The 22471-nt window shown below is 42.0% G+C and overlaps 1 protein-coding gene across 1 annotated transcript in view; it reads right to left on the bottom strand.

Annotated features, from left to right (window-relative positions):
* The window catches only part of LOC306864925 (vasoactive intestinal polypeptide receptor 2-like), a 40091-nt gene extending 17620 nt beyond the window's left edge, over positions 1 to 22471 (bottom strand). Inside the window, exons 1-4 of the mRNA XM_079409223.1 lie at positions 22250 to 22471; positions 14553 to 14655; positions 11935 to 12042; positions 554 to 648 (exon numbers count right to left, since the gene is read on the bottom strand). Coding sequence (XP_079265349.1) covers positions 554 to 648; positions 11935 to 12042; positions 14553 to 14655; positions 22250 to 22321 — 378 coding nt within the window. The 5' untranslated portion in view covers positions 22322 to 22471. The remainder of the gene's footprint in view (positions 1 to 553; positions 649 to 11934; positions 12043 to 14552; positions 14656 to 22249) is intronic.

The following is a 22471-nucleotide window of genomic DNA, read 5'->3' as shown; positions in this document are numbered from 1 at the left end:
CTGGGACTCTTTTCAACTTCAAACGCATCTAAAATCATTTGTCTCTAAATTCGGGATCCTGAGAAATATAATACGGAGAGCAATTTGGTTGAAAGCCCATGAAAATACACTTGAGCCAGCTGCTCGCTTTCTTTTAAAACTCTAGTGCTTTCTATGACTGTTTGTCTCTGGCAGACACACGCATGAACACACACATGCATGCATGTAAGCACTCGCATTTCCAAATGCACACAAACACGGTCTCTGCCCCAAAGCTACCCACCTGGCATAGATTCAGGCTAGATAGTGGGCACTAAACGGTTCAGGGTCCTGAAGTGCCCTGTGATTTTTCTGTGGTTGTAGCACATGTGGAGGGAACAACAGTGCCTTTCAGACAAAATATCTTCCTTTACCACTGCCATTCATGCGTAGCTCCTTCAGGATGGTTAGCACAATGATCCTAAACACTGTGTACAATGAAAAGCCTCCTACTGACAGGATATTCTTTTAAGACGTGTGTGTTTAAAGTAAATCTGGGAAACATCTAACTATTTAGTGACATTTAGTCACTCACCTTGGTTGCATTCGGGGTGGGCTCAAAGCAAACGCTGTGGATGCTGGGATACACGTCGGACCAGCCTTCCATAGTGCAGTTCCTGTTAATGATGCCTAGAAAAAACCGACATCGCATCGTTAACAGCCAATTTATCAGACTGATTAATGGCAATTTAGACTGACAGCCAGCATTAGTGAGTGTTTTGGTAAGGAACGCTTCACAGCGGTGCATATCGCGGAAAGCCCAGAGATAGCAGAGAAAACGAAACACAGAAATAAGCTAATCAAAGAAATTAATCAAGAATAAAGCTCAGCACAGCCTGCCAAGAAATGTTTCACCTAAAATTAAAAGACAAAAAAAAACATTTAAAGGAAATGATGCTTTAATTTAGTATCACTGTGTTTTTGCCATTATTTTTATGCTAATTAAAAGTATTTCATTCCTCAGTTACTTTTCTACCTTTTTTAAACTATTTAAACCAAACATACTGCATATACACTAACATTCAAAGGTTTGGTGTCAGCAAGAATTCTTTTTTTTTAAGAAATTAGTTATTTTATTCAGCAAGGGTGCATTAAATTGATCAAAATAGACAGTAAACATATTTACAATTTCTTTGCTGTTCTTTTGAACTTTCTATTCATCAAAGAATCTTGAAAAAAATGCATCACAGTTTCCACAAAATTATTAAGCGGCACAACTGTTTTCAACATTGATAATAATGAGAAATATTTCTAGAATGATTTATGAGGGATCATGTGACACTGAAGACTGGAGTAATGGCTTCTAATTTTTTTTAATTTAAATAGAAAACAGTTACTTGAAAATTTAAGACTTCACAATACTACTGTATTATTATAATATTACTGTTTAAATAAATGCAGCCTTGGTGAACATAAGGGATTTTAATAAAAAAACGTCTCGGTTACTGATGTAACCCTCGTTCCCTGAAGGAGGGAACGGGAGACGTAACGTCGACGTGACGACGTAATTGGGATCACTTCAGAGAGCCCTATCCACTTCGAGTATCTACAGAACAAGCCAATGAACGTTGGCGTGCGTGAACGCGTCACGCGCCCCCGCCCCGCTGCGCGGGTATAAACCGGAAGCGGGCGCACGCACACATTGTTTTTCGCTGAGGAGCCGAGATAGTGACGGCCATGCAGCGATGGTCAGCAACAGTGGCGACGGGACGTTACGTCTCCCGTTCCCTCCTTCAGGGAACGAGGGTTACATCAGTAACCGAGACGTTCCCTTTCAGTCGCTCACGTTCGACGTAACGTCGACGTGACGACGTAATTGGGATCCCATGGAAAACGCCACGGTTGCTGCCACATCCAGCGCCCTACGCAAGACTCTCAGCCCCCCAACTGCTGGGGCGGAAGACCTGCGTAGAGGGAGCTCAACTGCTGTTCCATTACCCCCCACACAGTGAACTCTTAATAACACTGGGAAAGCGTACCCTTCCAGGGAAAAGGACGCTGCGGAGCCACATCCTGCCCGAAGGGAGGTAACATGTGGAGAATACACATATGGACTGGCCGAGGGGGCAGTGCAACATATGGAATGTCACTGGGGTGGCTCCACCCGAAGGGGGGGGGAGACACACCGGACAGTGACGGCAGAGCAGACTCTGCCAAGGGAAGACACGGGCTCACCGCAGGGAGCTGGTCATGGAGGAATACACATATGGGATCGCCGCAGGGAACGCACATATGGAACCCGGCCTAGCCCAAGTTACACAAGCATACGAGCACTAGGCCTGGCGCCGGACGTTCCGCAACGTCCGACTGCCGAAGGGGTGCGGAGGAACTCACAGGGTTCGCCAAGTGGGGAACTCGACTGGAGTAAAAAAGCGCACATATCCATTCCTAGGAAGGGAGTGGCGCAGCAAGCCGACACTAAGCGGGAGCTTCGGTGTTACCGGCTAGAAGAAGCGAGCACACAGGAAGAAACCGGCTCAACACGTAAGCTATAAAACTTAGCGAACGTGTTAGGTGTCGTCCAGCCCGCAGCTCTACAGATGTCTGTCAGAGAGGCGCCGTGTGCCAGCGCCCAGGAAGAAGCGACACCCCTAGTGGAGTGGGCTTTCAACCCAGGTGGGCAGGGCACGCCTTGGACTCCGTAAGCCAAGGCGATGGCATCCACTATCCAGTGGGCCATCCTCTGCTTGGAGACAGCCTTCCCTTTCTGCTGGCCTCCGTAACAGACGAAGAGCTGATCTGAGGTCCTGAGGCTTTGCGTTCTGTCCACGTACAGACGCAGAGCGCGAACGGGACAGAGAAAAGCCAGGGCTGGATCTGCCTCCTCCGAAGGCAGCGCTTGCAGGTTCACTACCTGGTCCCGGAAGGGAGTGGTAGGAACCTTGGGCACGTATCCGGGCCGGGGTCTCAGGATGACGTGAGAGTTACCCGGGCCGAATTCTAGGCACGATTCGTCGACCGAAAATGCATGCAGGTCCCCTACCCTCTTGATAGAGGCCAATGCAACCAGGAGTACTGTCTTACAGGACAGAATTTTTAACTCAGCTGACTGCAGAGGCTCAAAGGGTGGTCTCTGAAGTGCCGAAAGGACCAGAGACAAATCCCAAGAGGGTATAGAGAGTGGGCGAGGAGGATTCAGTCTCCTCGCTCCCCTCAGGAACCTGACGATCAGGTCGTGCTTCCCAAGAGACTTACCTTTAACCGCATCGTGATGTGCAGCAATGGCGGCCACATACACTTTAAGGGTGGAGGGAGACAGCCTTCGCTCCAGCCCCTCTTGCAGGAAGGAAAGCACGGCTCTGATGGAGCAAGATCGGGGGTTCTCCTCGTGAGAGGAGCACCAGTCAACGAACAGGTTCCACTTCAACGCATAGAGGCGCCTCGTAGAGGGGGCTCTAGCGGAAGTGATGGTGTCAACTACCGCAGGGGGTAGGTCATCTAGAACCTCCGCGTCCCGTCCAGGGACCAGACATGGAGTTTCCAGAGGTCTGGGCGCGGGTGCCACAGGGTGCCCCGTCTCTGAGAGAGCAGGTCTTCTCTCAGAGGAATGGGCCAGGGAGGGGCTGTCGCGAGGAGCACTAGTTCCGGGAACCAGGTCCGGTTGGGCCAATACGGCGCAACTAGCAAGACCTGCTCCTCGTCCTCCCTGACTTTGCACAAGGCCTGTGCAAGAAGGCTCACTGGGGGGAACGCATACTTGCGTAGGCCCCGGGGCCAGCTGTGTGCCAGAGCATCCGTGCCGAGGGTCCCCTCGGTCAGAGAATAGAACAACTGGCAATGAGACGTGTCCGGGGTGGCAAACAGATCTACCTGTGCGGTCCCGAAGCGCCTGAACATCAGCTGGACCACCTGGGGATGGAGTCGCCATTCTCCCGGTAGCACCTGCTGCCGTGAGAGCTCGTCGGCTGCACGGTTGAGCAGGCCCGGAATAAAAACGGCACGAAGCGACCTCAGATGCTTCTGACTCCAGAGGAGGAGATGGCGGGCGAGTTGTGACATGCGGCGGGAGCGTAGACCACCTTGGCGGTTGATGTACGCAACGGTCGCAGTGCTGTCCGAACGGACTAGTACGTGCTTGCCTAGTAGCAGCGGTTTGAAGCGGCTCAGCGCAAGACGTACTGCTAACAACTCGAGGCAGTTGATGTGCCAATGCAGTTGAGGTCCCGTCCACAGACCTGAAGCTGCATGCCCGTCGAACGTGGCCCCCCAGCCGGTGGCAGAGGCATCCGTGGAGACCACAGAGTGCCTGGACACTTGTTCCAGGGGAACCCCTACCCGCAGGAATGAAGGGTCCGACCACAAGCTGAGAGTTTGGCGACAGTGCGGAGTCACTTGAACCCGGCACGAGCCACTCTGCCACGCCCATCTCGGGACTCGATCGTGGAGCCAGTGTTGGAGCGGCCTCATATGAAGCAATCCGAGCGGCGTAACCGCGGCTACAGATGCCATATGCCCCAGGAGCCTCTGAAAGAGTTTCAGTGGTGCCGCTGTTCTGCGTCTGAGCGTGCTCACGCAGCTCAACACTGACTGGACACGGGCCTCGGTGAGGCGCGCTGTCATGTTGACCGAGTCCAACTCCATACCGAGAAAAGAGATCCTCTGCCCGGGGGTGAGTTTGCTCTTTTCCCAGTTGACCCGAAGCCCTAGGTGGCTGAGGTGGCTGAGCACCATGTCCCTGTGTTCGCACAACTGCTCTCTCGACTGGGCTAGAATAAGCCAGTCGTCGAGGTAGTTGAGAACGCGAACACCCCGCTCGCACAAGGGAGCAATGGCCGCCTCCGCGACTTTCGTGAAGACGCGGGGCGACAGGGCAAGCCCGAAGGGTAAGACCTTGTACTGATATGCCCGTCCCTCGAACGCAAAACGAAGAAACGGTCTGTGTCGAGGGAGAATCGAGACATGAAAGTACGCGTCCTTCAGGTCGATCGCTGCAAACCAATCCTGGGGACGGATGCATTTGAAAATGCGTTTCTGCGTAAGCATCTTGAACGGTAGCCTGTGCAGGGACCGGTTCAGGACGCGCAGGTCCAGGATTGGCCGTAACCCACCACCTTTCTTGGGTACAATGAAGTACGGGCTGTAGAAGCCGGTCTTCATATCGGCTGGAGGGACCGGCTCGATCGCGTCCTTCGCCAGTAGGACTGCGATCTCTGCCCTGAGCACAGGGGAACTGTCTGCCAGAACACGGGTGAACAGAATGCCCCTGAAAGCAGGGGGGCGCCGGGCGAACTGAATCGCATAGCCGAGTCTGATGGTACGGATGAGCCAGCGAGACGGGCTGGGAAGCGCTACCCACGCTCCCAGGGACCGAGCAAGCGGGACCAAGGGCACCACAGACGTACCCGGGGTGGGGCAGCGCGGCGGAATGCAGGGACCCGACTCGGACGGCACAGCGGCCCGAAGTGGGGTCTGAGTGTGTGGTGCAGCACATACCTGTTTCCGTCGAAGGGCAGAGAGAGTGTGCGGAGGCGTCAGTGCGTCCAGGACACGGCCACTGCTGCCCGCTGGCGATGAAAGAGGGGCTCGGGAGTGACAAGGCATGGTGGCGTCGTCGACTGCCAAGCGCGCCCTCTTGGGGCCCAGAGGTTTCAGAAATTGCTCTTTCTTTGAGAATGTGGGTACCACTGACCCGTGGGTCAGTGGCGGAACAAAAGGAAAAGGAAACAAAAGATTCTCCACCCGGCCCTCCACCGGGGGAAGGAGTGGCGCCTTCGCCATCTCCTGAAGAGCAACTTGATCCACCTCTGGGCCGCCCGTCTCAGGGACGTTTGCACCGTCGCTTGCCCCCTGGTTTGGCAGCGGCCTGGACGGGCGGGGTCGGCTTCCTACGGCTTGCTCCGCGCTGAGGCCTGGATGGTTGCTGCTGCTGGGGCTTAGCGGGAGCGGAGGACGCCGCAGAAGGCCGACCTCGGCGACGAGTAGACGGAGGATCTGCGGCCGGCGGACGGGAGGAAGCAGCAGCGGTCCGCCGGGGCAGGATGTGCCGGATGGCCTCCGTCTGCTTCTGTGCGGCCGAGAACTGTTGGGCAAAGCTCTCGACCGCGTCGCCGAACAACCCAACCTGGGAAAGCGGGGCATCCAGGAACCGATATTTATCGGCGTCCCTCATATCCGCCAGGTTGAGCCAAAGGTGGCGCTCCTGGACCACCAAGGTGGACATCGCCTGACCGACTGAACGTGCAGTTTCCTTCGTCGCCCGGAGGGCGAGGTCGGTTGCCACACGGAGCTCCCGAAGGAGCTCTGGGTCAGAACCACCCTCGTTCATGTCCATGAGCGCCTGGGCCTGGTGGACCTGCAAGAGCGCCATGGCATGGAGGGCGGAAGCAGCCTGTCCACAGGCCTTGTAAGCCCTCGCCGTTAGACCGGACGAGAACCTACAGGCCCTGGACGGGAGGCGCGGATTACCCCGCCAAGAGGAAGCGGACGCCGGACACAGTTGCATCGCGACGGCCCGCTCCACTGGAGGGATATCCACATACCCCTCAGCTGCCCCGCCGTCGAGGGTGGCGAGGGGGGAGGAGCCACTAGGACGGCTTCGGGCACTATACGGTGCCTTCCACGTCCTAGAGAGCTCCTTATGCACCTCCGGAAAGAAAGGTACCGGGGCGGCGCACTGAGAACCAGCACGGCCCGCCCCGAGAAACCAATCGTCCAACCGAGAAGGTTCGGGACGTGGTGGAGGGTTCCACACAAGCCCAACCTTCTCGGCGGCCCGGGAAAGCATAGCCGCCCATTCTGGATCCGGCTCGGACGCCACACGCCCCGAGGGGGGTAACGCAGCCGAGTCATCATCTCCAGAGGACTGAAGCTCCCCCTCCGATGCTGCGATCGACATCTGGTCGTCAGGAGGAGCCCCAAAGGAAACGGCCGGTCGTTCCGGAGAAGGACCAAGACGCTCGCTAAGGGACTCCAATGGCAGCAGCGCTTGTGAGGCATGAGGGGCCCGCGGAGGTTGACTCGACGGGGAAGCCCTCACGGTAATCCTCAGATCACCCTGGTCATGCACCGAAGTAGGTCTATACTGCGGGGCAGAATAAACACTAGATCGGGGCATAGGCGAGGGGACTGCACCTCCCTTGAGGTAAGCGAGTCTCGATCTAAGCGCTGAGATAGTCATATTCCCGCAATGGGAACACGAACTATCCACAAAAGCCGCCTCAGCGTGTTGAATGCCCAAACACGAGAGGCAACTACTGTGGCCATCTGCTGGCGCCAGGGAACGACTGCATCCAGAAACGCACAAGCGGAATGACATCTTGAAAAAGACGCAGGGTCACGCTTGTGTTGCTCTTTTAGTGAAAACAAAAAAATAGAAAATAACTCTCTAGTGCTGAGGCACCCAGGGGTAGCCGCGGTGTGAACACACGGGGAAACGCCCACCGGACCGACACACACACACACAGCACGATAGTGCTGTGAAAACAGCAGTTGTGAGCTGCAATGCTCGCGGCCACCGCTGATCGCGCCGTCACACCAACACCAAGGAGAGTCCTCTTCTTTAGGCAGTCTTCTGTAGAGTGAAGCAAAGCTCGGCTCCGAAGCGAAAGACAATGTGTGCGTGCGCCCGCTTCCGGTTTATACCCGCGCAGCGGGGCGGGGGCGCGTGACGCGTTCACGCACGCCAACGTTCATTGGCTTGTTCTGTAGATACTCGAAGTGGATAGGGCTCTCTGAAGTGATCCCAATTACGTCGTCACGTCGACGTTACGTCGAACGTGAGCGACTGAAAGGGAATCAACATTATTAACATTTTAAATTAAATTCAAGGCAGTAAAAATTAGTTTACACTGAAATGTATTTATTCAGCATGGTAATACTACATTTTTTCAAATTATGTTAATGAGAATATAAGCATGAGACTGCTCGTAATGAGAATCGAGGGTTTGAATGTGCATTGAATACTTCATGCAAAAATGTTAAGCTTCTTTTTTTTCCCAGGCATATAATTTCTAATATTTTTCCTTTTGATTGTAGAGTGAAGAGACTCCTTTTTTACAGTGCCTTTTTTCCAGCTACATGGGTTGCTCTCACTCATTATACTTGTAAATCCATATGGCACCAGTGATAATGGAATAGCTTTGCACATCACTGATGCATTCAGTCAAGGCTGAGAGGCAGAGGCAGAGTGTGAAGTATAAATACAGAATATTTGTGTTTCATGCATTAAAGTGTCTGCGTGTAGGCTTGCTAATACTCTCAGTAACGAAACAACAGCCTCCTACACGTTGCATTGCATCAATGACCACCATTACACCTGGAGAAGAGCAGCTGGCAGGCTAACAAAGAGTACATGAACGCATTTAAACATCAACCAAACATTACAACAGCCAACAGATCTCAGTACAAGAAAAGCAGTAGGCTGCAACATAGATTTTAGAACATTTGATTTAAAAATACTACTGGATGAAGTGAAGAACAATAGAACAATGTATTTTAAAGATAACGCACGTTAAAATATTTATTCTATCCCAGTTGAATGTGCAACTACCTGTTTAAGTAAACAAATTATAGGTTGATTTACCTGAAAGCTATTGAAAAATTGGGTAAAAGTTGTATTTATTTATATAATATATAGTTGTAATTATATTTATTTATTATAAAATACAATAATCTAATTCATATTTCATCATTATGAAAATGTATTTTTGCAATTTTGTAATGTAAAAATGTAAAATGTAAATTAGATTAGTCCAACGCTTTTCACAAAATGTTGTTAACAATTTTTTATTTTTTATTTACAGAGTAATTTATAGAAGCCAATTTCTGCCATGGAATAAAAAAAATCTAATTAATTGTGACTTCTTATCTTACAATTCAGATTCTTTTTCTCAAAATTACTTGATATAAAATTAGATTTGTAAAATGTAAACACAATTCAGAGAAGAAAAGATAGAATTGTGAGCTATAAACTTGCAATTGCAAGAAAAAAAAAGAATTGAGAAAATGATTATTACCTATTATCTATTATTACTTAGTGGGTGGTGATGGCGCAGTGGATAAGACGCATGCCTTTGGTGTGAGAGACCCGGGTTCGAATCCACTGTGAGACACCAATGTGTCCCTGAGCAAGACACTTAACCCCTAGTTGCTCCAGAGGCGTGCGACCTCTGACATATATAGCAATTGTAAGTCGCTTTGGATAAAAGCGTCAGCTAAATGAATAAATGTAAAATGTAAATGTATTATAAAAGCAATTATGTTTTTTTATTTTTAATTCTTTATTTATTGTTTCTTGTGGTGGAAACCAGCTTTTTTTCCCAGAGATACTTTTTTCAAACATTTTTCCCAGAGAAAAAATTGGCATCAGTTTTAATGAGAATTTAATAGATTACAAAAAAAAAAAAAAAAGGAAATCAGGGAGATTTCTTTCTCACTTCAGAAATGTAACACACATTAGACTCGGTCAGTAGAACACTGACCTACAAAAGCCAACTAAGATAATTCTGTATATTTACTAACATCTATACTGTGTGATTGTGAAAACACTTCAAGTACGACTACTTCTTACTCGGAGCTTCTTGTGACATGAGTATGTTCTATGTATATTTTAGGACTGAGAGGAAAGCAGAATGAATATTTAATGGCATTTCTTCGGCCCAAATATGAGGGCGAGCACAACTACATCACTGTAGAGCACTTTGCTATAGAGAGAGAATGTAAACTCTCCTGACATGTATCAACATGGAGATTTATTTTTGTCTATGTCCAGCCTGAAACAATTCCCCCAAATACACACCCACACATGCTCACACACACCCAGCCATGCAGATCAGAACACAAGTGTATACAGACACTCAAACACACACACAAGCCCAACAAAAGGGGCTGTCTGTACAAGACAGATTCAGGCTTTATAATAAAAGTGCTAACTGGCCCATCTTTGAAAACCTTGACCACCTTATTCGCCCTATTCACAGTGATCCGCTAAAGTACGTCATCATGTGAGCTCTTATCTTGAATTCAAATAGTCAGAAAGGTAATCAAACATGCATTTGTTTGTTTTTTGTTTTTTTTATGCAAACGTTTTTGTTTTTTTAAATTGTAATAATATTTCACAATATTACATTTTTAATCAAATAGAGCCTTGGTGAGCATAAAAGATTCAAAAGAAAATCAAAATAAATGATTTTTTTGGAATTCCCAAAAAATTGAAACAAAATAAGTTTAAGTTTAAGTTTTTTATATTTTATTTTTATTTTATTTTTTTATTTCAGTTAAAGTTTCAAGTAACAAAAAGGTAACAATACATTTTTAGTAACAAAAATTGTTTTATGTTTTAAGTTAATTATATGTTACTATTTATTATAATTTGTTTAAATAATTATTTTTGATGATTTTTGCCTTTTAGTATACAGTGTTCTCTATTTATCATATATTAATAAACCTAATAATATAAATTTAAAAATTGTGCAGCACTGTTGTGCTTCGGGGGTCCCTAATTTGAGTTCTGGCTTGCAGACTCATCCCCCTCTCTCTCTCCCTATTTGCTTCCTGTCCACTCACTGTATTAAAATAAAAGGCATAAAATGGCCAAAAAAAAAAAAAAACAATACAATAAATATGTAAAACAATAAATATGCCTCACAACCCTCCGTATTAAGGTAAAAGCTGAAAGTGGAAAAGAAAAGTACAATTATACACACATATACATATATATTTTTTTCTCTCTAAAACTTGTCCCCAACTGAAACTGAAACCCCCATGATGAATCGTACATGAGCTCAGTCAAAGAAGAGGGCTGAGCCATTTACTGCCCACACAACCTCGAAGCACCTGAATCTACCTCCTACAATGAGAACAAGTGATATATATATATATATATATATATATATATATCTGTTCTAACCCTTACAATCCATTAACCTCTGTCAAATGATTGAAAATATATCCCTCCGAACACTGGGTTGAGAAAGTGCAATGCATTGCTTTTGAGAGCTACTTTAGGGAAAAAACAGCAGATAATATCTGTGGTAGCAGCTAATGGAGCATAAATGATGCTGATGATGATGATGACAATGATTCATCTGTGAGAAGTTCAGCCATACATTAGAAAGCCTGATTGGAAATGATAATCGTGTGCTATAAAACCACAGGTCAGCATGTGTTTCCAGATGTTCTGGGCTAATTTGGCTCCTTAACTCCGTGGATATCCAGCGGCACCATGTGTTCCTGCATGACCTCTCTGAGCCAGCAGGTTAGAAAGCTCACAAGGGCTGGAAATAGCCTGATTGTGGAATCAGAGCTGTATGTGCTCCCACACTCTGAAGCTTGACAGACAACTTCTCTGTAGGGAAGAAAGGGTATGCTGGTTCTGTGCCATCGGCTCGGGTCCACGGGTCAATGAGCATGTCCAAGCAGAGGGGGAAAGATATGATTCACTCACTCCAGCCTTCAGTTTACTCCCTTACTCATTAATTTACTCACACTCACATATGCAAGCTCACAATCAGCACAGTTCACTCTTTCATTTACAAAAAGGTGGCCTTCAAATTGAAAATAAGAACAGTATATTACTTATCTGCTTTGTGCACATACGAACAGAACTAATCGTAAATTTAATAAAATAGGGTTTTATAGCATAATGCCACAGGAGGACCTGTTTAGGTTTGTATATGCGCTGGTGAAACCCTTTGGAGAACATCTAGACATCTGCTCTCTGATGTACTTACAAAATAGAACCTGTAAGTTCATAAAAGACTGTCAACAATTTCTTCATTGTTATATTGCATGGCAGGCCAAATCAAAGGTCATCACAGGCCCTGTTTGGTCATAATATCTTAAAAGGTACCAATACTACACACATGTGTAACAGCCATACTACACATTTTTTAAGTTACTGGTATCAGCTGATTTTGGATCTCAGCATCATGTTAAAATGGATAAATGACAGTTTGCAAGAATTAAAGTCAAATTTACCATCTCTGGTGAACAAATTTTTTAGGGCAGCGGGGCAGGTGTTGACGATCACCTCTCCAATGTCGGCATGGTGCCAGCAAGAAATATTGTCCCACATCCCCCTGCAACCTGTAAGGATGTAGAAACAGAAAATAATATAAAAGCTCAACACATCTGGATCTTACAATTTGCTTAAATAGCAGAACTTTCAGCTAAATTAGTTCGACAATGCACGTGAGAAACTTGACATGTGTTTGACAGGATCCTGGGAAAATGTTTGGTAGATAAGATCCGCATTCATTGACTAATGTTCTTCAGAGTCTTTCTGCTCTATGTGTTGAGTGTATTTGAATATGTTTTCTCTTTTAACCTAACCCTACAAATATCACCCGAGTTTGCCTTTCATTTAGCATAGGTTAGGTACTACAGTACAAGCCAAAAAAAAAAAAAAAAATAGGGGAAAGTCACTGGATCTCATGAGACCGGCCCACAGGGACGGGACGCATACCAGCATCTGTGGTTAGATGAGTGTGTTGTGAAGGTCTGGACATAAATAGAAAGATGGTCAAAGAGGTTTGACAATGCCATCACACCACCATACATCATCATCTACAACTCCAAACGCTCTCAGAAACATCACAGCAAAGAGGACATGCAGTCCTTTAAGTACTAAAGGAATAATTAACCTAAAAATTGAAAATTCTGTTATAATTTACTCACCATCATGTTGTTCCAAATCTGTAAGATTTTTTTCTTCTTCTGTGGAACACTATATAGCACATTTGGATTTGGAATATAATGTACGAGTCATATAAATCACTTTTATGATACATTTATAGTGCTTTTTAGATCTTGAGAGGCCAGTCGCTCATTCCCTGTCTGTATATGGAAAAGAGAGGGCAGTATAAAATATTTTATAATATTATACACTACTGTTCAAAACTTTGGGGTCAGAGCCAATTTCATCTTGTGTTCTAAAGAAGAAGAAAAACGTCATGCAGGTTTGGGCTGTAAATAATGACCAAATATTAATTTTTGGGAACTATTCCTTTAAACAGCTGCATCTTCTCTAAAACAGCTGGTCGTTTCGGAGGGAAAATAAGGAATCTAAACTAAGAGAAAATACGTCACTCATCAAGCATTGTTTAAGACACAGTAAACATTGCCTCTGATTGGTCAGCGGCAGCACTCAGTCCACAGCGCTCAGTCATACATTAAGTGGTCCAAACTGCTTTTTTGCAGTCATCTCTAGAGGGATTTGTCACTCATTTGGCCAATTTGAATAGTCAAGTCCTGTGTGCCAAATAATTACCATTAATTGGAACATCTGTCCACTGATGGACACCATACAACTGTCAAAAAGGCAAACACAAGCAAAGCAGGATTGTTCCCACACAAAGCATAAAGAACAACACAAAAAAGATTGTCTATGACTGCATACTGATAGTGAGTTTGGCTTCTTCTTTTAAATGTAGTTGTTTAATATTAGAATTGACAGATAATTAAGCAAATGATGAAGATGGTCCCCCAGAGTTATTGACCGCTGGTTGTGTGATTATGGCCAATGACCAGCGATGATATGAGCTGGGAAAAAGCAGGAGGAAATTTTCAAAAGCCCTTTGAAACAGGCATCAGTCATCACTGAAATATCTGGGTTTTTAAAAAGCTTCAAAATATGATCTGAAAGCTCTCATCATAATACTATGAGTATCTTCATTCCAATAAAAAGTGATATATTTGCTGTTACTTCATCCAGGCTCACTTAGATCAATTTGGTTTGGTTAAATCACTTTATGAAGTATAAAATCACATACAAATGTTTGGAAATAAAGACTTATAATGCTACAAAAGATTTCTCTTTCAAATAAATGCTGTTCTTTTCAACTTTCTATTCATCATAGAATCCTAAAAGAATGTACAGTGTAAGCGGTAAAACTGTTTCTAACACTAATAATGAAAATGCTTCTTGAGCACCAAATCAGCAATTTAGAATTATTTCTGAAAGATCACGTGGCACTGAAGACTGGAGTAATGGATTCTTAAAAATACGGATTTCCCATCGCAGTAAAAAATTACATTTTAAAATAGAAAACAGTTATTTTAAATTGTAATAATATTTCACAAAATTACTTTTTTTGATCAAATAAATGCAGCCTAAGAGACTTCTTTCAAAAACATTAAAAAGGTTATTGTGAAATAAAGTTTAGAATAAGAAAGTCAAGAAATTGTGAGTCACAATTGTGAGACAAAGTTACTCTAAGAAGGAAACAGGCTTCCATATGTGGGTCATGTCCAATCCAGACAATATAAATATATAATTTATCATTGACCTTAAAAGCTGCAACTCAACCACTATCAGCCAGCAGTAAATGTGATTCTACATCTGTCAGAGCAAACACTGCATGCCAACAGAAAAACAACGAGACATTAACTGATTATGTAGGACAAACAATGTGGCGAGAGCTCATTCACATTTCTTTCACTGTATTGTTTATAGGGAACATGACACAAATACACACAAAACTACACATCTTTCAAAGATTGCCAAGTGAAAACCTGTACATAACGGATGCTGTAAGTGGATTTAGAAGATGATGTAACGTGTGTGTGTGTGTCTCACACACACACTAATACAGTACCTTCAGTGTGCGGAGGCAGCTCGTCAGCCAGCATGCCCAAACATTCCTTCTCAGCCATCTGCAGCTCATACAGAAAGTGACAGTTTGCATGTCTCCCGCTGACCTTAGGGGGCAAAGGAAAGAAAATCAACCATATGATCTCAATGCTACTGCCTTCCAAGTAGTAACAAAAAAAAGAGTCTCAGTCAGTGTTGTTTTTGGATCACTGAGATACTCTTATAGTTTTTATTTTATTTTATGCCTTTTGTATTTGGATAGGACAGTAGTGATGACAAGAAAGCATTGGGTGAAGAGAGGGGAGTAGGATTGGCAAAGGACCTTGAGACGGGAGTTGAACTCGGGTCACTTTGATCGCAGTTGCTCTGCATGTCAACGCACTAACCACGAGACTATTGGTGCAGACTATAGTTCTTTATTAATATTTAGATTTTTTAAGAACTAAAAGTATTTTTGGGTATTGTTCACCCAAAAAATTAAATTTGAAAACTAAAATGTACCCATTCTCAGGCCATCCAAGATGAGTTCATTTCTTCATTAGAACAGATTTGGAGAAATTTAGCATTACATCACTTGCTCACCATTGGACCCTCTGCAGTGAATGGGTGCCATCAGAATGAGAGTCCAAACATCTGATAAAAACATCACAATAATCCACAAGTTATCCACATGACCCTCACTTAACGTCTTGTAAAGCAAACAGCTGTGTGTCTGTAAGAAACAAATTCAATGCGTTTTAATTTGAAACAGTCACTTCTGGCCAAAATACAAGTCCATATTTCATAATAACACTTCCTCCCGTGCTTGTAAACAGTGCTTGACCTAAGCATATTTCTCTCCTGACTCAGGCAAGATGACTTTCTCATTGGAGAAAACAATATTATTTACAAATGACTGACTTCAGCTATTTTAGCTGGAAACAAGAGTTTTAAATTAAAAACAAATTGATAAGTTAAAAATCATTAATTTCTTCATCACAAACATGTAGCTTTTAGAAGTTGTGTAGGTTACTTGTGGATTATTGTGATGTTTTTATCAGCTGTTTGGACTCTCATTCTGACGGCACCCATTCACTGCAGAGGATCCAGTGGTGAACAAGTAATGTAATGCTACATTTCTCAAAATCAGTTTGAATGAATAAATAAACTCATCTAACATCTTGGCTGGCCTGAGGGTGAGTGAATTTTCAGAATATTTTAGTTTTTGGGTGATTTATTCTACGTCTATATAGCTTTTATTCTTTTTTTTCAGATTTAATTTGAGTTATTTAATTACATTAAGTTAAACTAAATAAAAATGAACAATGTAGCATTTGTAACTACATTCAAAAGTGCCAAAGAACTTATATTTTATTTCAGCTAACGTTTATTTTATTTCAAGTAACATTTTATGGTTTTAGTTTTAGTTCTAGTTAACTATAATACCCTGGCCTCAGTAACAATACATATTTCCATAGACACGCACCCTAAGCATAGGGATCTACATAAACAGAAGGTTTGTCACCCGAATCAGTGCTTTAAGTAAGGCAGTGCTGAACTGCTAACTCAGTTAAGATGGCTTTCTGGTGACATCATCTGAAATGACTGATCAGCACAGTTGGACTCAAAGCTGTTGTGATCAAAGAGCCGCCACAAAGCCTGTTCAACTGATGGACTAAAAATCCTCTATTATAAGAACTGTAATAATATCAAGGGAATTAACCAGAGTCACATGAAGTCATCAGTTAAAGATCTCATCAGTTGGTGTTCAGCCATGGATTGTTTTTGCTTTATAAACGTGGAAAAATCATTCTGAAAATACAGGCTATTTTTAAAAATGTAAAATACAAGCATTCTGTTTGACATCAAAGAGACTAAGAACATGTATTCAAAAAATAATTTGACATTTTTTAACCTGAATGTTTTTAACGCAAGGTCACCATCTTATGTATGTGTTTGCGAGCTCTTAAGTCACTTTAGCTTCGGGTTTTTCCAAGTGAACAGCACAGAGAGAAATCAGACTCAGATCAGAGGAGGACATAAGCTTACACTTTAAGTCTGTCATTGTTCATCTCTTTCAAAATCTTGAGCTACATCTTTGATGGGAGCAGTCGTACTCATCCAAGCTGGGCTTTCTTCCCTATATATACGTATATATATCACAGCTAGCAAGATCGCTACGCACACTAATGATATGAGTGATTGTATCAGGATTATTCTGGATCATTACTGTCAAGGCAAATGCATGCTGGCTGAGATGAACTCAGGCTGAGAGCAATTACAGCCAAGTAGAAAACACATTTGACATTCTCATCAGGTTTTTTATTTTCACTGATTTCTCAGTTTCCACTGACAGAGAATGAATTCAGTATGTGGATTACAAAAAAAAACCTGAATTCAACCATCTCAGCACTACTAAATATATCCAAATGAGCTCCTTTTGTATATCATATTTTAATGACATTTCTACTGAAAGTGCATCACTTGTATCAGTACTAACAGTCTGTTGTCCTGGTTTAGCAGACTGAGTCTCGTCAGCAGCCGGTCACCCAGGCACATATCTGACTCATCCTTCTGCTTCATGGGAATTTTTCAAAAATAATTTGTTGGGAAAACGAATAGAGGCTTTGTAGTTGAAAGGGAAGCATCTGGTGCAATAAACATGTAAAACAGCTCCACCTGAGATTGGCGCTGTCTAAAAGTAAACCAAGTGACGAGATGCAACTAAAATGTCAAAATGAGATGAATATTTCAGATAATCAGATAAATGACACTTATCAGAGCTCTAAAAGATGTTTCAAGTAAATATTGCTAACATTTATCTGAAAAGGTCATTTTGAATGCCATATAGACAAGACTTTGAGTTTATTTTGAGTTTAATTTCTATATAGACTAATACACTAATGTTCAAAAATTTGGATCGGTAAGATTTTCTTAACATTTTTAAAAGCAATCTCTTATGCTTACTAATGCTGCATTTATTTGATCAACAATACAGAAAAAATAGTAATATTTCTGTCATGACAACTTTCGGAGGGATTGGTATGGTAATGTACATGACAATGTCAATGTATTTGATCTTGGCGGAATAGATCTGCTACGCTGCTGCTGCTGCTGCTGCATACATGAATCACCTTGTAGTAGATCTATACAGGTGGAGCTGGGGAAGGTGGGGGGTTTCTGAAGTGCGCTGCCAACTGCTACAGCAAACAAAAGCCAGGTATTTGAATATTGAGCAGTGAGCTCATTGATACAGGAGAAAACCAATCAGCTGAGTTATGTGATGATGTCATTAGGTCAGACTGAGTTAGACCTATTGGACTGCGCCATCTAGAATTTCATGCCAGAACTCTGTATTTGTTGAATATTATTACATTTTAAAATAACTGTTTTCTATTTTACTTAAAAATATAATTTATACATGTGATGGCAAAGATGATTTTTCAACATTTCTCCAGTCTTCAGTAGAAATCATTCTAATATGCTGATTTGCATATTTGCAAGGAACATTTTTTATTATTATTAAATAAAAAATGAGTTAATGTGTCTTTGCTTAATGAAGTATGAATTTCGTATTTAAAAAAAATAAATAAATAAAAGGAAAGTCAGCGCAATAGCCTCGTGGGCAGGACATCAACATGTGACGCTGCTGCGTTTCGGGACCTTTCCTGATCCCGTCCCCCTTCTCTCTCCAACTACGCTTCTAACTACTGTCTAACTACCACCAAAAATTAATCTTTAAAAAATAAAAATAAAAATTAAATTAAATTAAAAGTGAACATTTAAGTGAAATGTTACAGTTACTTTGGCCTCTTTCATATATAAAATAGACTGGGGCAAGTTGTCACAAAAGAGGTATAGCCCTTGTGACAACTTACCCCATCTACTTTAATAGCCACTACATTTACAGTGGCAGAATGTCCAGTGCATTTTCCTCTTTAAACAAAGATGACCTCTGTAATGTCACTCAGTCAGTAATGTCACTCAGTCACCCTATTTGTTTTCAATATCCTTTTGCATCCTTCTGTAGTGCTGTGCATGTGACACAGTTTCCTGCTCACTCATGTTTAAACCCCACTGGAGCAACTGCCAACACAAACTCATTTCCATGCATTTTTTTAGGACAACAAATGTATTTGAAGGTCATGTGGGAAATTTGCTTACAATGAAATGTGGTTACTAATCTTTTATTTTTGCTGGAAACAATGAGAAAGTGCAGCACATACAGGATCTGGTTAAACTTGATTGTGAATGTTTAGTGAATAAAATGGTTTTGCTCTGAACTGTTCAGGTTTAAACCTACAATGATGAACATATTTACTATTTCTTCTCTTGTCTGACCGTGTGTTTCTGTGCTACTCGGGTTGTTTGCTGACACAGTCAAGATGACTTAAGCTGCACGAGGAGAAGCTGGATTCTGGCGGACCTTTACTTAACTGAAGTGGGTCAGCTGGAAAGCATGAAATTTGCAAATGTCATCATCTGATTATCTGAGAACGTGTGGTTTCGTATTTACGGTGAAAAGCAGTTGTGCAACTGTTATCAGTTTGCAAGCCAACTTTCCATTTCTCACACTAGAGCATAATGCATTGCTTTAAAAGTAATTAAACACTCTCTCAACGAGAATAAGAAATGCAATTCAAGGTCAAGAGAGTTCTGAGATTTTATTGCTTTGTTTACAGTTGTGTTCCACACAAATAGCTGTGTTATTACTATCATAAACAAAGTAGAAATTCTTTCAAAAATATTTTTTGTGATTAATCACAGCATTTAGTAGACATGGACCTCCTGGATTATTGATGTTTTTATTGTTTCAAAATGTAATTTATCAGAATACATTTACATTTTTCTTTTTTTTATATAATTTTGTGCTTTGTTGTTTATTTCGTTTTAAAAATAAAAACATTTTTTCCTGAGTACTCAAATAAAGTATTTAGTGGAAAAAGATTTTCTGAATTATTGTAGTTTTTGTACAGCAGAGGAGGCTGAGATTTTATTTTTTTTTTGGAGGAAAAGAAAAAAAAACATTCTTTCTGCGACTAAAACATTGTATTTTTCAGATCCACAAAAGCCTGTCACAGAAATACGATACAATACCATGAAACCCCAGGAGGACAAGGAGTAGCGAAATAAAAAAATTGCATTAAATGTTGCTGTATGAAATTGGTCAGGGATTGAATGGATTGAATTCTAATAGAGCACAACCACACACAACTTCCTCTCGGAGCTTTGATGGGATCTCTGTGTAATATGTCTTCAGTATCTGACGATACCTCTTGATCCACGGATTGAAAACCTAGTTTTAAGGACTTAAATCTAGGGATTTTGGGGAGCAGAAATTCCATGGGCTTTCAAATCAAAGCAGTACAACAGCAAAATGTTATTTTATATAAATATAAGAATTGCTGCATTCAAAACAATTACATTTGAGTGCATTCTCAACACTAATCCATGGGTGGAAAACATATCAAGGACAGTCATCTTGTCTCGTAATCCCTGTAGAAGACAAACTACACAGATATACATGTTACATTTGAATTCTCCGGCAAACTAACATTGAGTTTGTGTGTTGCATGGTGCATCTGTGCTTCTGGGGACGCAGCCATATGGACACAGAGTGTTGCACTTTAATTAAGGTCATGAAGAGATGCTGGATGATCTACAAGATAAGTAACTGATTAATGGACTTTTGAATAGATAAGCTTTGGCTTATTTAAAACGAGATTAACAGCAATGGCTTGTAAACAATAGCTTATATAAATTAATTTATGGTGCATCGTTTTTCCTGCATCTAAACTATTTACCTTTGACCTTGGTTTTTACACTAAAAAAAACATCCTATATCCTATTTGTGATTGGGATTGGTATCTTTCCCGGAAAAAAAAAAAAAAACCTAAACGGCCTTAAAACAACATAAATTAACCTTAGAAGTAAAATTGCATTAGATAATACGACTTTTTTTCTGAGAATGTATCTTGACTTGAATATTAGCCTAGTTGTTGTTTTTTTACACTTGTTTTAAGCATAAAAACCACACAAAATGTATTTTATTTGCGCCTTTGTATCATCTGATAGCCATTTTGTTTCATGCATGAGATATGATGACTTGTTTTAGAGAGTGTACCTTGAATATTTGTTTTTTTTTCACTTTCTATGCATAAAATGCATTACATTTATTTTATTTGCTTGTTAGTGTATTTAACAGAAATTCTGTGATACAAAGTTTAAACTTTATGAGACTGTTTATAGGCTTTATAACATTAGAAGAACAATGTTTAAAGTTATTTTAAAGCATTTTTGCAAGCATTTTAAAATGTTTAAGGAAAATAACTGATATTTTAGCTGGGCAAAAAAGCATTTTATTTGTCTGCAAGCCACCAGTTATATTCTACACAGCAAGAAACTGAGTAGCTCGTGCCCTGATGAATCTTTTTATGAGACCCCTTTGGGCGAAACACCTGAATCACCACAGAGATCTTGTCTAGAATAGCCCTGACCCAGTTCCGACCGTTCCTTTAAAACATTGTGTTATGTCTCTTTTTAACATATTTGAGAGACTCATTTAAATTGTAATTTGAAACTGTATAAGAGTGATCGGCACAGGAATGAAAGCAGAGAGGTTGATGCAAAGCAAAGAACAATAAAACACATGTACTTAGAATAGAAATTTTGAACTTTTAACCCTAATGGCCTGCTCCCTCTGGGGAAAAAAAATAAAAATACATTTTCGTGGATACCTTAGATTGCACATAAAATCTGATTTTTTTTTTTTATCTTAACGCCAAAGAAAACGTGACTTGCTGTCAGTTTTTACTCAATGCATATTTCTCAGAAAAAAAGTTTAGAATTTGTAGATACATACTTTAAAGTCTTTGCTGCAAAAAAAATATTTAACATTTCCTCCATAGTGCCCAGAAAGAAAAAAATGATTGTTCACTGAATGCATGTTGACCTTCTGTGACAACATGCCCCAATAACTGTGGATGTTGTAATGGGGTAAGTTGTGACATTAAACAGCCTATTATACGCTTTTTAAAAAGTAAAGCAATAACCAAGAAGAAAATTATTTGCAAAAATGTAAATGGTACTAGCCAATGTGTTATTCTTCTGAAAATCGCTGGTTTTGACATCATTTCTAGCTAGACCAGGCTGGTTATTTATGGTTAGCAGATTTTAATGATAGTTCTACAGGGCTGAGATCAATCTGGCAAACCACCTTGTACCAATATAAAAACCAGCTATCATGATCCAAAACCAGTTTGACCACTGTGAGCTGATAAAAGCTGACTTTCATGATTTGTATAGCAGAACATTTGCATAAAACTATAAATATAACTTAATATAAATATATGTGACAAGTTGACATGACCTTTATGAAAAACACTGAGAACATAGTTCAACCCCTTAGTTTAAATCTACATTTATTATATACTTACCTGAAACATGCTAGCGTGGTTTTGGTGTGTTAACTAGTTTTGAGGACATCATTCAAACACATTGTAATGGTTTTAAACTAGGTTTGAAACCAATATACAAAACTATAAGTAAAGAAAATTCCAATATGTTGTAGTTGGGCTTTTCACTCAGATTTTATATTTATAAAATTACTAAGATTCATCATGATGACAACACTTCGCCCCTATTGACAGTTGAAAGCCGCACACCTGAGGCTAAGTAACTAAGGCTAAGTAAGTACTGGTGCAGGTAAAGTAGGTTTCTTACCGCGTGCGCGTGCCAAACTAAGAGAAGAGACAAAGAATTCACGAGGTTCATCTTCATTTCTTGCTGTTTCATAAATAATATCTCTCTTTAGCGTAAGTTCCGACCAGCCCTCAGCATCAAGAGCGGGAAGTCATCCTTCAAGGCAGAAGAAAACAAGCCACTTGTGCCAAGATGCCCGCTGAAAACCCTTGTGAGCGCGCAGAACCCATGTGCAGCTCGGCT

The sequence above is a fragment of the Barbus barbus genome (assembly GCF_936440315.1).
Source record: "Barbus barbus genome assembly, chromosome: 46".
Taxonomy (NCBI): Eukaryota; Metazoa; Chordata; class Actinopteri; order Cypriniformes; family Cyprinidae; genus Barbus; species Barbus barbus.
Note: the sequence above shows the minus strand (reverse complement) of the source record. Positions and strands in the feature narration are given on the sequence as shown.